At 41.0% G+C, this 13,518-nt stretch overlaps 1 protein-coding gene across 1 annotated transcript in view; it reads left to right on the forward strand.

Annotated features, from left to right (window-relative positions):
- Cep120 (centrosomal protein 120) overlaps positions 1–13,518 on the forward strand; it is a 56,417-nt gene that overhangs the window by 15,578 nt on the left and 27,321 nt on the right. Inside the window, exons 7-14 of the mRNA XM_050149271.1 lie at positions 1,121–1,318; positions 3,609–3,836; positions 4,791–5,007; positions 6,590–6,767; positions 9,105–9,254; positions 9,698–9,880; positions 13,127–13,223; positions 13,305–13,457. Coding sequence (XP_050005228.1) covers positions 1,121–1,318; positions 3,609–3,836; positions 4,791–5,007; positions 6,590–6,767; positions 9,105–9,254; positions 9,698–9,880; positions 13,127–13,223; positions 13,305–13,457 — 1,404 coding nt within the window. The remainder of the gene's footprint in view (positions 1–1,120; positions 1,319–3,608; positions 3,837–4,790; positions 5,008–6,589; positions 6,768–9,104; positions 9,255–9,697; positions 9,881–13,126; positions 13,224–13,304; positions 13,458–13,518) is intronic.

Here is a 13,518-nt window from a genome sequence, read left to right on the forward strand (position 1 = left end):
TGGGTAACTGAGTGTAGTGACACATGTCTTTAATCCCAATATTAGGGAGGCAGAGGCAGGCACATCTCTCGAGTTCAAGGCAGCCTGATCTACGTAGGAAGTTGTAGCCCAGCCAGCACTGCATAGTGAGACTCTGCCTGCCCCATCCCCCAAAAAGATTAGGGGCTGGAGAAATGGGTCAGTTGTTAAGGAGACTCACAACTGCCTATGATTCCAATCCAGGGAATCCATTGTCATTTTCTGGCATCCATGGGCATTGACTATAAATGGTGCATTTACATACATGTAGGTAAAACTCACACACATAAGGTGAAAGTAAATAAATCACTTAAAAATTAATCAACTTAGTAATTTGGTGTTGTGAGGAGCTGTGGACCGTGTTTCTGGCACCCGGCTGCCCGCACGGCTAGCTTTATACCCGAAATAAGTACATGGAATCTGTATTCTTTTAAACACTGCTTGGCCCATTAGTTATAACCTCTTATTGGCTAGCTCTTACATATTGATCTAACTCATTTTTAATATTCTGTGTAGCCCACGAGGTGGCTTATCAGGGAAGACCTTAACCTGTGGCTGTGTCGGGTGGGAGAATCATGGCGACTGCCTGACTCGGCTTCTTTCTCCCAGCATTTTGTTCTGTCTACTCTGCCTACCTAATTTTTTGTCCTATCAGGCCAAGCAGTTTTCTTTATTAGTTAACCAATGAAAGCAACAGATAAGATACAAAACCCACCTCCATCAATTTGGGAGCAGTTAGAGAAGTAAGCAGTATGACTCATGCCTAAAACCCACCACTCGGGAGGCTGAGGCTGGAGGATTGTGAGTTTTAGAGCAGCTTGTGACCATATCTCACAAAGAACCAAAACTGGGGCTGTGGCTCAGGTGTAAAGCACTTACCTAGCATCTCTAAAACTTTTAGTTTGGCTCCCAGCAGCACCATTGAAAGAAACCACTAGCCAGAAAGAAAGAGGGAAAAAAGGTAACTTGGCAGAGACTTTGAAATTTTGTATGGTTAATTTTAAGACTGAAATTAACATTCTTGGAAAGATTTTTTTAGAATACAGCGGACACATGTGGAGTGCCCTAGATTCTAATGTTCTTCTTTTCCTTACATGTTTAGTTAATTCCATGTACCATGAAGCTTCCAGAAAGGCAACCTGAGTTTTTCTTTTACTATTCTTTACTGGGAAATGATGTTACAAATGAGCCGTTCAACGATTTGATCAACCCAAACTTTGAGCCTGAGAGAGCGTCTGTTCGCATACGCAGCAATGTGGAGGTTCTGCGTGTGTACCTGGCTCTCCATTCGAAACTGCAGGTCAGTGCTTCAGCAAATTGTTTCCTACTGGAGATGTTTTTAAAGCATTAAACATAAAGTTGAGCTTAGCCCTACCCTGTATTGTGTTTTAGTAACAGAGATGGTTTTGCTTTTTTAATTTTTAGGTATTAAGTCATGAAGTCATTGAAATCACAGTTGCTTCATAATTTATGGAGTTAACACATTACTACCCAGTTACTAAGAGATAAATCGGTTATCAGTGTTACATAATAAGAGGTAGTTACTTAAAGCTAATTGAGCCTGTGCCTATAGGCAGAGTGTTTATATTATTAGTGGAGGTGGTAGCTGTCTGTACACAGACTGATTCTTTTTTCTTTTAATATTATGTGCATTGGTGTTTTGCTTGCATGTAGGTTTGTATGAGGGTGCAGGATCCCCTGGAATTGGAGTTGTAGACATTTGGAGCTGCCATGTGGGTGCTGGCAGTTGAACCCGAGCCCTTTGGGAGCGCAACCAGTGCTCTTAACCTCTGAGCCATTTCTTGGTGGCAGAATTTACTTTTTTTTTTTTTTTTGGTTTTTCGAGACAGGGTTTCTCTGTGGTTTTGGAGCCTGTCCTGGAACTAGCTCTTGTAGACCAGGCTGGTCTCGAACTCACAGAGATCCGCCTGCCTCTGCCTCCCGAGTCAGAATTTACATTTTTATAAAAACCTGCCCACCAGTGTTTTTCTATAAGTACACTTCATCTGGATCCTGTTTACAGGTCTTGAGAGTAGCAGAAGTCCCCCGGCTCTGTTCTATGGCTGTTGGCTGTTGATCAAACAGCTGAGTAGGGTATGCGATCCATGCATAGTTACATAGCCATTTATAAAGCCTCAGCTGTTAGGCTCTATTCTGGGTGGCTCATGAGAAGAGGCATTACATGTTAGGGTACTAAACCTTAAAGGTGGTTCTGTTAAACCCAAGATATCTGGAAGACTAGAGACTGTATAAAATATTAAAATTTGAGAAAAAGCACTTTTAGTTTTATTCTGTATCATAGTCTCACCAAGACCTTTGACTTTCCTGCTTCTAATGACCATTAAAGTTATAAAGATGCTTTGTTTGGGAGCTGGAGTGGTTAAGAGTGTGTACTGCCCTCACAGAGGACTAGAGTTTGTTTCTCAGCTGTGAGCTGCCTGTAACTCCAGCTCCGGGAGATCCCATGTCGTCTTCTAGACTCGGCACATGCACTCACATGTGCACATACCCACACACAGACACACTCGTGTTTGAAAATATTTTGTTTCTGGCGTATGAAAAATGTTGTACATAAGAGCCAGTGAGGTTGCTCAGAGAGAAATGTTTCTCCCCTGAAGCCTGGCATCCAAATTTAAATCCCTGGAACCTACGTAAAGGTAGAACAAGAGGTGTCTCCACGAAACTTTCCTCTGCCCTCATATACCCACATATATATCACACATGTGTGTGTGGGCACACACACACACACACACTAACAATGAATAAATTTAAAAAAAATCATTCAGTAACATTGACTCCATAATAGTCCAGTAGTGACTTTATTTCTACTCTTCAGAAGATGCTAACCTAGATGAGAGACAGCTGTGGCTAGAAGCATTTGCTTTGCCACACAATCATGAAGACCCATGTTTGCGTCTCAGCTCCCAGATAGGCCATTAGTGGTTTAACACCCTGTAATTTTACCATGGGGGTGGGCACAGGATGACCGCTAGGGCCTGCTGGCTGCTAGCCTCACCAAAAACATGGGCTCCAAGTTCAAGGAGAGACCTTGCCTCAAAAGAACACGGTGGAAGTTGATGGAGGTGGATGCAGTTGCACTCATGTGCCCACACAAAGGGGTGGCCCTGCACACACTGAGAACCAGAAACGGTGTTTCACAAAAAAGTTACACCCGCTAACACAAGACTCATGTGCCCACACAAAGGGGTGGCCCTGCACACACTCTGAGAACGAGAAATGGTGTCTCACAAAGAAGTCACACCCGCTAACACAAGACTCATGTACCCACACAAAGGGGTGGCCCTCCACACACTCTGAGAAGGAGAAGCGGTGTTTCACAAAGAAGTTACACCCGCTAACACAAGACCGAGATGCAGGCCAGTTATGGTTGCACGCATCTGTGTTACCACCCGCAGGAGACAGAAGCAGGAGGACCAGTGTTAATCGTCATCACTTGAAGTGATTTTGTGAAGGTCAGTGAGGTAGCCCACTCCTGCTCTCATTCTGTGACCTGTTTTAAAGTTTATGGCATTTAGGAAAAGGGGAAAATATAAAGCGATGTTTTGATTTTTTTTTTCCCCTCATAATAGATTCATCTCTGCTGTGGAGATCAGTCACTTGGAAGCACAGAAATACCTTTAAATGGCTTACTGAAGAAGGGCAGTACGGAAATCAACCAGCATCCAGTCACAGTCGAGGGTGCGTTTACCCTTGACCCTCCGAACCGAGCCAAGCAGAAGCTTGCGCCTGTTCCTCTGGAGCTGGCCCCGACTGTGGGTGTGTCAGTGGCTCTGCAGAGAGAAGGCATCGATTCCCAGGCAGGTGGTGACTCTGCTTTCCTTCGTCACTTTCCCCAATGTCCCTCATGATTACACACTTGAACCTTTGTAGAATTTCTTGGCATACAAGTCTTTTATTCTTCACTGGCGCCCTCATTTTACTGTATCTTCTTTCTGCATCAACTTTCGGAAAGCATGGTGACTCTGCTCGGCAGTTTGTGACTGTGCATAGGGACAGTCTTCTGTAATGGAAATCATGTCTTCTGCTCCCAGCTTAGAGCTGTTTACTGTGCCAGACAGCAACCAGTGAGGGAAGGCGTGTGCTCTGGAGTCTGCAGTAGTGCTCCTTTGCTGGGCTAGCCTCGGCTACAGTGTGAGCTTTGTTCTCTCCTTGACTCTTTTCTCCTTTCCTCCTTTCCTTCTCTCTCTCTCTCTCTCTCTCTCTCTCTCTCCCTCCCCCCCTCCCCTCTCTCTCTCTTTCTTTTTAATTTACCCAAATGAACTTTATTGTGTCTATCCGTATAAACAACTATATTGTTCTTTCAAAGAATTTATATGTAGGTTACATATAACCTATATTGCCTATAAAGACAGGAAAACTGAAATGAGAATTTAGAAAGTGTGCACATGTAAAGAGAAGAAGGGTGGAGAGGGACAAAAGAGTGGGAGACCGTCACCCCAGATGTCTGGCTTTGCTGCCATTGCTTGTCTAGGTAGGAGTAACTGTTCCTGGGGTCACATTGTAGGCCTCTTAGCCATCAGGATGCATTTTGGTACTCAGCTCTGGATATTATATTTCCTTCCTGTTCATCTTCCTTTTTCTGGTCCTAGATGCTTTAAGGAAATTTGCAAATTATGAAGAAAAATAGACTAGGAATATCCAGACTGGGAAAGGAAGCATGTACTTTCTAAAAAAGCAACGCCAAGTTTTTTGCTTAATTATGAAGGAAAGTGTTTTGCAAATTATACTCTATTTTTAAAAATTGTTTTTAGTCTTTAATTGAATTAAAGACCCAGAATGGACATGAACCTGAGCATTCAAAGAAGAGAGTTTTAACCCCTATAAATGAGAAGACTCTCGCTGGACCAAAATCACCAAGTGTGTCCCCTGTGCCACCTCAAAACCAGACTCCTCCAGTCAAGGATGACGCAACAGAAAGTGAAGTGGAGAGCCTGCAGTACGATAAGGATCCCAAGCAAAGCGCAAAGGGTAAGGCATGCTCTTCCCACGCACGGACGGAATTGGACTCTGCCGTCGTTTGATAGATGGCTTAGTGAGAACTGCAGAACTTGATTTGGGAATCAAATGTGTGAAGATTCAGAATTTCCACTTTAATGTCACTTTAGCCTACTAAACTTTTAAATAAGGGTTTGATAAATCTCTGCTTTTTATTGTCAGTAGTCGGTTCAAAAGAAATGAAAGAATATATATCTTTCAAGTAGCTTTGTTATACTAAAATTTTAGAGAATAGAGCCATTAATGGCTTCTCACAGTAAACTTTGTAATACGAGAGTTTGAGAGTCTATGTAGTTTATTTTTTAGATTTGATTTCTAATTATGTATAGTTGTTTGTGTATCTATCTGCACATGAGTGCAGGTGCCCACAGAGATCAGAGGCATCATATCCCCCAAGTTACTGGCACTTATCAGCGGGTTCTGGGAATCGTTCTTGTCTGCAAAAGCAGTATGTGCTCTTAACCATCACTGCGCTCTCTCTCCATCACCATATGTTTCTACTTTCATAAAGATGTTGTTTCCATTGCTAAGGCTCCATAGTTACAACCAGTTGTGTAAGTAGGCAGTGTGGACTAGGAGTCTAAGCTCACCTCCATCACTGAGTAACTGTGTGACGTAGTCACGCATTAAGCATCTCTGGTCCACAATAGGATTAGATTACATAGCTCTTGTCTTTCTAAGATATAACTTTTATTGACCTATTTTCTATGTGCAAATCACTCCAGTTAGTTTACAAAAAGTCTTAAAATTATATCTGCAGTAAATCTTGTCTAGCCCTTCTAGTGACTGGATGTCCATGCACAGGCTCCTCTTGAATGTAGTCTCTGCCTGACAGGCTTTGAGCAGACATTGTTGGTTCCGTTCTGGTTGTTCTTAGGTTTTGCAGTATGTGTTGAGAGTAGCTTTACTCCCACTGTGAAACCCAAGTTGACCTTAAACTTGTGATCCTCCTGCCTCAGCCCTTAAGGAAGGAATTCCAGGAGTGTTCTACCATGCGTCACCCCAAACTTTTTCTTTATGTAGTTCTAGAATAGGAATTTGGCAGTATAGAACAAACCACTTTTTTTAATATTTATTTATTTGTTATATATACAATATTCTGTCCTTGTGTATGTCTGCAGGCCAGAAGACGGCATGCAGATGGTTGTGAGCCACCATGTGGTTGCCGGGAATTGAACTCAGGACCTTTGGAAGAGCAGGCAATGCTCTTAACCTCTGAGCCATCTCTCCAGCTCCAACAAACCACTTTTTATTTATTTATTTGTTTGTTTGTTTGTTTATTTTTGGTTTTTTGAGACAAGGTTTCTCTGTGGCTTTGGAGCCTGTCCTGGAACTAGCTCTTGTAGACCAGGCTGGTCTCAAACTCACAGAGATCCACCTACCTCTGCCTCCCGAGTGCTGGGATTAAAGGTGTGCGCCATCATCGCCCAGCTCAAACCACTTTTTAAAATGCCCGTGATAGACTCATTTCATGTGTTCACAAAGCAGACCTGTCAAATTCTGTGATTGATGGTATATAAGATGACAGCTTTAATTGTTTTAATGTTTCCTTTAGGCATTAGTTCTGTACCTGCTTCACAGGCCCAGCCAGTGGCCACCTCCAACGCGTCAGAAGTGGTGACATCAGGACAGAAGATTGCTGTTCCAGCAACATCACATCACTTTTGCTTTTCAATAGACTTAAGAAGCATCCATGGCTTAGAGATTAGTTTTCCAGTCAACTGCATATTGAGGTGTGGTTTGATTTCGTTCTGGGAAAAATGCCTTTCATCTTTAAGCAGTGCCGAGAAAAGTTGCCAAAGAAAGTGCAGCTGTTGTGAAACCAGCGGCCTAAATGGCAGTAAAGCATCCTGATGACTAGGTTTGAACCGGAGTGGCTCTGGGAGTGGGTACCAGCCTTACCTATTCTGTTGTAATAGTTATAGGCATTTATAACCATTTATTGATGCTGCCACTTAAGGTATAATTTTGGTTGCTTATTTTCTGGTAAGAGGCACTACAGGTGGAAATTGTGGTTTGTATTTGATTTTTCTGTAAGACTGTATTACAGTGGATGCTGTTTTCCTGACACTTGAATCTTATAGCTGTGAGTATAAAAACCATGCTTGAACTTGAAATGAAGTGTGTCCATTCAATAGAAAGAATTACTGCATATAATAGTTAAATGGCTTTATACCACCATCTATTTTAAGGCTGCGTATTCATAGGCATTTCAGACTGTGATATAAGTTAAACATACAGTGCTGTGACTGGAGGCATGCCTGAGTTCAGCTGCAGAAATCAGTTTACACTTGAGTGCAATTTTTCATTTGACTCAAGTTACTTCTGCGCCTCCCATCCTTGGCTATGAATGATGCACAGAAGCAGAGACCCAGCACTGGGTGTGGTTGTGAACTCATGAATGAAAGTTTTCCACCTCTGCTCAGTTCTGCAGTTGACGTACAGAATGCTTGGGATTATTACTAAGATGCACCTATTGAGACACAGAAGACTGGCAAAAGATTGTCTCTCAAAGGCAGCTTTTCTCAAAGGGTTTGCTTTTTTTATTTTAGAAATAGAATTATTACTTATTTACTGTTTGTTTTTTCTCTTTTTTGTTTTTTCCTTTGCTGTCTTAAGATCTTTGCTGCTGCAGCAGAGTATGGTTTTAGTACACCCAGAGAGGATGCTGGCCAAGGGCATAGACATAGGTACAAGGCTGGATATATGAGAAGGAGCCTTACACAGTCCCATTTAGAAAGCACTAATAGTAATTTTTGCATTTTGCTGTCAGGATGATTTGATTAATGGTTAACTGCCCACATTATATCAATGATATATCTGGTATTAGGGTACATAAGAGAAATTGATCAGTTTAGTAGGATGGCACATTTAGAAGTGAGCCAGTACATGAAGGAGAATAGTATTTCATTTGGTAAAGAAAGAGAGAGATACTATTCCAAACAGGAAGCACTTGGTCATGACCTCTTTGGCACTTGACATGGAGTTACCAGATGCTGGATTGGTGTTTGATTCGTTAGAGTAGTGGCCTTTCGTTTGTTCCCTTTGACAGCTATATCATTATGCTCTGCATATGCAGATTTTTGAGGTAAGACTTGTATTTGAAAATACGTGGAACCTGCAGGTCTGCTGGGATACTTTTCTTCTATAGTGGGATGGTAGGAGTTGAAATCGCAGGACACAAATAACTCTGAGATAACTTGTTTCAGTAGGTCAATCATTATATTGGATTAGCGTGATATACAGGATATAGTTTTTGTAGGGAAATGAGATTTTTACTGTTTGTTTGATTATAGTTTCCTATATGAATAACGATGAACTAAAGAATAGCAGCAGGGTGACGTGTAAGCAAACATTACAATATCTGTAAATCTGTGTATGAACTCAGAGTAAGGCTTACATTTAATCTCATGTGGTTTCTATGATGAAAAGAAGAAACGTGTCATTCATTTGGTGTGTACATAATAGATTTGATCTCGTTTGTCTTGATTCTCTATTCACAGACAGAGTACTAAGAATGTGTCCTTTTGGCATTGCCTAAGGACAGCAGTTCTCAAGCTGTGGGTCACAACCCCTCTGCGGGTTGAACTACCCTTTCATAGGAGTCATGTATCAGATAACCTGCATATCAGATACTTACATTACGATTTATAACAGTAGCAAAATTATAGTTATGAAGTAGCAACAAAAATAATTTTATAGTTGGAGGGGTCACCACAACATGAGCAACTGTATTGTATTAAAGGGTCAAAACATTAGGAAGGTTGAGAACCATTGGCCTATGGGCTTTTTAGCCCATACATAACAGGACATTATTATATAAAGGAAAGTGGGCCTTTAATATATGTTATAATTCAGTATATCAAGCATTTCTTGAGTGCCTACTATATGTCAGAATTTGCTTGTTCCTAGGATTGTCAAGATAAAAAGGATATGCTTTAAACCAGTCAGTCTAGTGTTCCTATCTTACTTTAAAATTTATATTGGCTCATAATGTATACTTTTACAAACATCTGGTCTTCCATGTCATCTGTAGACTATATCAAGACTTTGCGTTTCCTACATTTTAGGTACTCCTACCCCTTCTTCGGCAGTGCGGCTCCTATTATGACTAACCCTCCTGTAGAAGTTCGGAAAAACATGGAAGTTTTTCTTCCCCAGTCTTACTGTGCATTTGATTTTGCAACTATGCCTCACCAGCTGCAGGACACCTTCCTACGGTAACATAGTCCTTGCAAATGAGATGCCTTTGCTACGTGAAGTGTTGGGGGAATCTGAGGAACGAGAGAGCCTCACCTGGAGTAAGAATATTTGAGTTTGACCATTGAGCCACCAAGCATTTTCATTTTAGTTATGGGAAATAGATTTTTCAAGGAAAATTTAGGTCTATGAAATCTGCTTTTCTCAGAGTATCATGTTCTTAAAGGAAGAATGAAGGTTAGCTTCAGATTCTGTAATGACTTATGAAAATAATAATAATGTTTTCTTTATTGTTTAGAGATACAAAGACAAATATTTGTTCTCTGGGGAGCTGAACCTTTAGCCATTGTGTTAAATAACTTCCCAGGTAGCAAACGTCTAAGTATATGAAGGCATTCAAAGACTGTCATTTGGAAGGAACTGCTTCAGAGTTGGTAATTGTGGACACGGTTTCTCTCTCTAGGATCCCGCTGCTGGTGGAATTGTGGCACAGGGATAAGATGAGTAAAGACTTACTCCTTGGGATTGCGAGAATCCAGCTTTCTAACATCTTGTCTGCAGAAAAGACCCGGTTTTTGGGCGCTAATGGTGAACAGTGCTGGCGGCAGACTTACAGTGAGAGCGTGCCTGTCATCGCGGCCCAGGGGTAAGCCGGCAATGCCCACTGTACTCCTCACGCTTGCGATGCGTCTGCCTAAGAACCCACACCCTTGGTCCTGCCCATCTTCCTTCTGGCTGCTTTTCTTTTACCTGGGGCTGCGTTTATTGTTGTTTGCTTATTAGTTTTTGATGCCCATTTACTTAGAAAAGTATAAGAATGTTTGTAAATATATCATGATTCTTAAATGACTGCTGAGTGGTTTCCTTTCCACTCTTAGCCTAATAATTGTAAATTTTATTTATTTATTGTGAAAAGGAGTACCTGTGGGGGGGGGGTATAGAGGTCAGTCTGTTCTCTCCTGCCACTTGTGGGATATGGGGATTGAATTCAGATTGTCAGGCCTGTGTATAGAACCTCCCAGAACCATCACTGCCCCTAGCCCGGCAGGTTTTTGTGTGTGTGTGTGTGTGTGTGTGTGTCTGATTATATATGTGGGGACCAGAAAAGGGCATCAGATTCCTTGGATCTGGAGTTGCGGACTGTTGTGAGCTGCCTGATCTGGGTGCTTGGAACAAAACTTGGGTCTTGCAAGTAGCAAGTTCTCTTGACAGTTGAGCCATCTCTCCAGCCTTTTAGCCTGATGATTTTAAAAAGGACCTGTTATCTGTTCTCACTATTGGAATGCTGGGGGCTTGTCCAGGGCTTTGTATACATTGAGCTGGAGCTCTGCTCCTGAGCTCTAGACCAGTTATTAAGATCTGCTCTTTGATTTCCTTATTTTAACGTAAGTTTATGATATATTTTGTGTTATTTTTCATTAGAAATGCTGTGATCTTTTTTGTTGTTATATAACATTTATTGCACTTTGAGGAAATCGACTATGAAACAGAAAAGGTCAAACTTGACCTAAGTTTTATTAATATCCTCTAGATAAAAACAACGCAGCAGATCTACTCCTCAGCTGTGATTTTTTTTTTCCACTTGAAAATGTTTTAAAATTTGCCTGAAGTTTAAAGACTGAGAATGAAATAAAGGCTAGCTTTCAGGGACAGTTTTTAAGTTATATTATCACGAATGGCTTGGGATATAGCAGTGATAAAACACTTGTCTGGCGTCCACAGATCCCTGGCTTCACTCACCAGCACCTATGAAAGAAAAACAATAATACTGTGGTTAGTTTCTGAGAGCTTAACACAACCTAGAGCCATCGTGGAGGAAGGACTCTGGTCAGCTAGGTCTGTGGGCATATCTGTGTGGCACTGTCATAACTGCTAACTGATAGGAGAGCCCAGCCCATGTGCGTGGTACATCTCTAAGATGATGGGCCTAGAGCGTATGAGAGAGCTAGCTGAGCATGAGAGAGATTCGGTGAGCAGCACTCTGCATGATATTTTCTTCAGTTTCTGCCCGGACTTCCCTCAAAGATGAACTGTAATCTGACAGCCAATAAACTTTTTCCTTCTCGAGTTGCTTTGGGTTATTGTTTTATCATAGAAGCAGAAAGCAAACTAGAGTAATGTTTCTTTTACTTGAACTTTATTGCTACAGTGAAAACATGTTTTCATATTTTAATCATTGGAATTTGTCAGATTACTTTTTTTGAATTAACAATAAAAATTGAGGTCCAAGTTAATATTATATACCATTTATCCTTTAAATAAAAACCTAGTGAGAATATAGAAAAAAAATTCCTTTAGATAAAAACCTATTGAGAATATAGAAAGAAAAAATAAGATTCAGCAAAAATTTGAGATCTAAAAGTACCGCTAAAAATTTGCCTTTTATTCTTTTCCACCCAGAGTCATATCCATAGACTGGAAGGTTTGTGGAAAGCTTCCTTCCCTTTGTGGATATGGAACAGTTCCCAGAGAATCAGTTATCTGTTAACAGAGAGCTCATTTTACTTTCATTCTTGTTACAGAAAAAAACTCTCTTAAAGCTCGGCATTCTCACGTATCTGAGTCATTAGTTGAAGCTGTCTTAATGCTTCTGTAGTTGTTTTTTATTGCTCTGCCTTGTATAGAGAGAAGTTGTAGATTCACCTGAGAACTTGTTCAGTTGTGTTCAAGCTTTTTCCTTGAACATAATAGTGTTTTGCTTAAACATTTTTTCTTTTACTTTGTGTATGGCATGGCGTATATGCAGAGGTCAGAAGACCACTTTGTGGAGTTGGTTTTCTTCTGGAGTCCAGGGATTCAGTTCAGGTCATGGGCTTGGTGCAAGTGCCTGCCCCTGCTAGGCCGTCATTGCTGGCCCGAGTACTTCATTTTACATCATTCATTTCTTTTTCTTTCTTTCTTTCTTTCTTTCTTTCTTTCTTTCTTTCTTTCTTTCTTTTTTTTTTTTGTTTTAAATAGTAAAACTGAAGGCAAAATGTGGGTTTGGTTACTTAAAGGGCCATTGATTGTATGAGATAAGTTAATCAGAGTTTCATTTTTAGACAATATTACTTTTTTTAGTTGCTATAAATAATATAGTTCTGTGATACAGAAGATGCTAATTATGACAAATAGCATATAATTGTCTTCAATGGTTTAATTTGAAGCACTGCTTATATCCAGGAATAGATGTTTGTATTCGTTCCAGACAGGAGGCAAATTGTGAATAACTTACATAAGCAAGAGTGGGGCTGCTGAGTACATCTCACTGTGTAAAATCCAGTAAGTGTATGTTAGAGGCAGCATAAATCCATCATTGTGCCGGGTGTAGTTCAGTGGGAGAACGTTGTGTGCATAAATCTCTCGCTCCCCAACAAAACAAAACTAAGGAAAAACATTTACGTTTAAAAATTAATGTGTATGATAAAAATCCACTCCTAATTCAAACAGGAGAAAGGTAGAACTGTGAGTGAGCATACGTGTACATTACAGGGGAACAGAGGGTAGGAAATAGGTGCAACATGGCTGTGCACGCCTTTAGTTCCAGCACTCACGAGGCAGAGGCAGGTGGATCGCTGTGAGTCTAGGGCTGGCTTGGCCTACATAGCAAGCTCCAATCCAGCCAAGGCTAGTAAATATCCATTAGCAATAATTATCAGTAGACTCTTCCGGTTTTTACTTCACCTTTTCATTTTTTCAGAACAAATACATGACCGTTTTAGTAAATGTGAGTATTAAGATATCGTGTTGATCAAGTAAAAGCGCACACTTGAAGTCTGAAGGCCAGGGAGGTGGCCCAGTGTGAACAGCAAAAGTGAGGTGTGAGAAATGTTACTCCCATGTGCTACAGACTAAGGGAATGGAAAGAAAAATAAGTTCCTGTGAACTTGAAAAACTCCCATTTTATTTGTAGGTCAAACAACAGGATAGTAGATCTTTCTTACACGATGACCCTGGAAGACTATGGACTAGTGAAAATGCGTGAGATCTTTGTGTCCGACTCATCTCAGGTAAACACAGGTGTCATCAGCTTCCCTAGCAGGATCTCAGTGTATATGGAGATGTCACGTACGCTTTTCTTTAAATTGCAGGGTCTGTCTGCTGTGCAGCAGAAGCCATCTTCTCCCCACCCAGCTCCCTGTCCTTCTGAGATTCAGATGGAGCCTCGCGAGACCTTAGAGTACAAGGCTGCACTTGAGCTAGAGATGTGGAAAGAGATGCAGGAAGACATTTTTGAAACTCAGGTAGATTGAAATTGTATTCTAAAATCTCTATTTCATCTACCGAGTTTATTTTTTCCTTTTA

Source organism: Alexandromys fortis, unplaced genomic scaffold, assembly GCF_014885135.2.
Source record: "Alexandromys fortis isolate MF-2015 unplaced genomic scaffold, M_Fortis_MF-2015_v1.1 scaffold_60, whole genome shotgun sequence".
Taxonomy (NCBI): domain Eukaryota; kingdom Metazoa; phylum Chordata; class Mammalia; order Rodentia; family Cricetidae; genus Alexandromys; species Alexandromys fortis.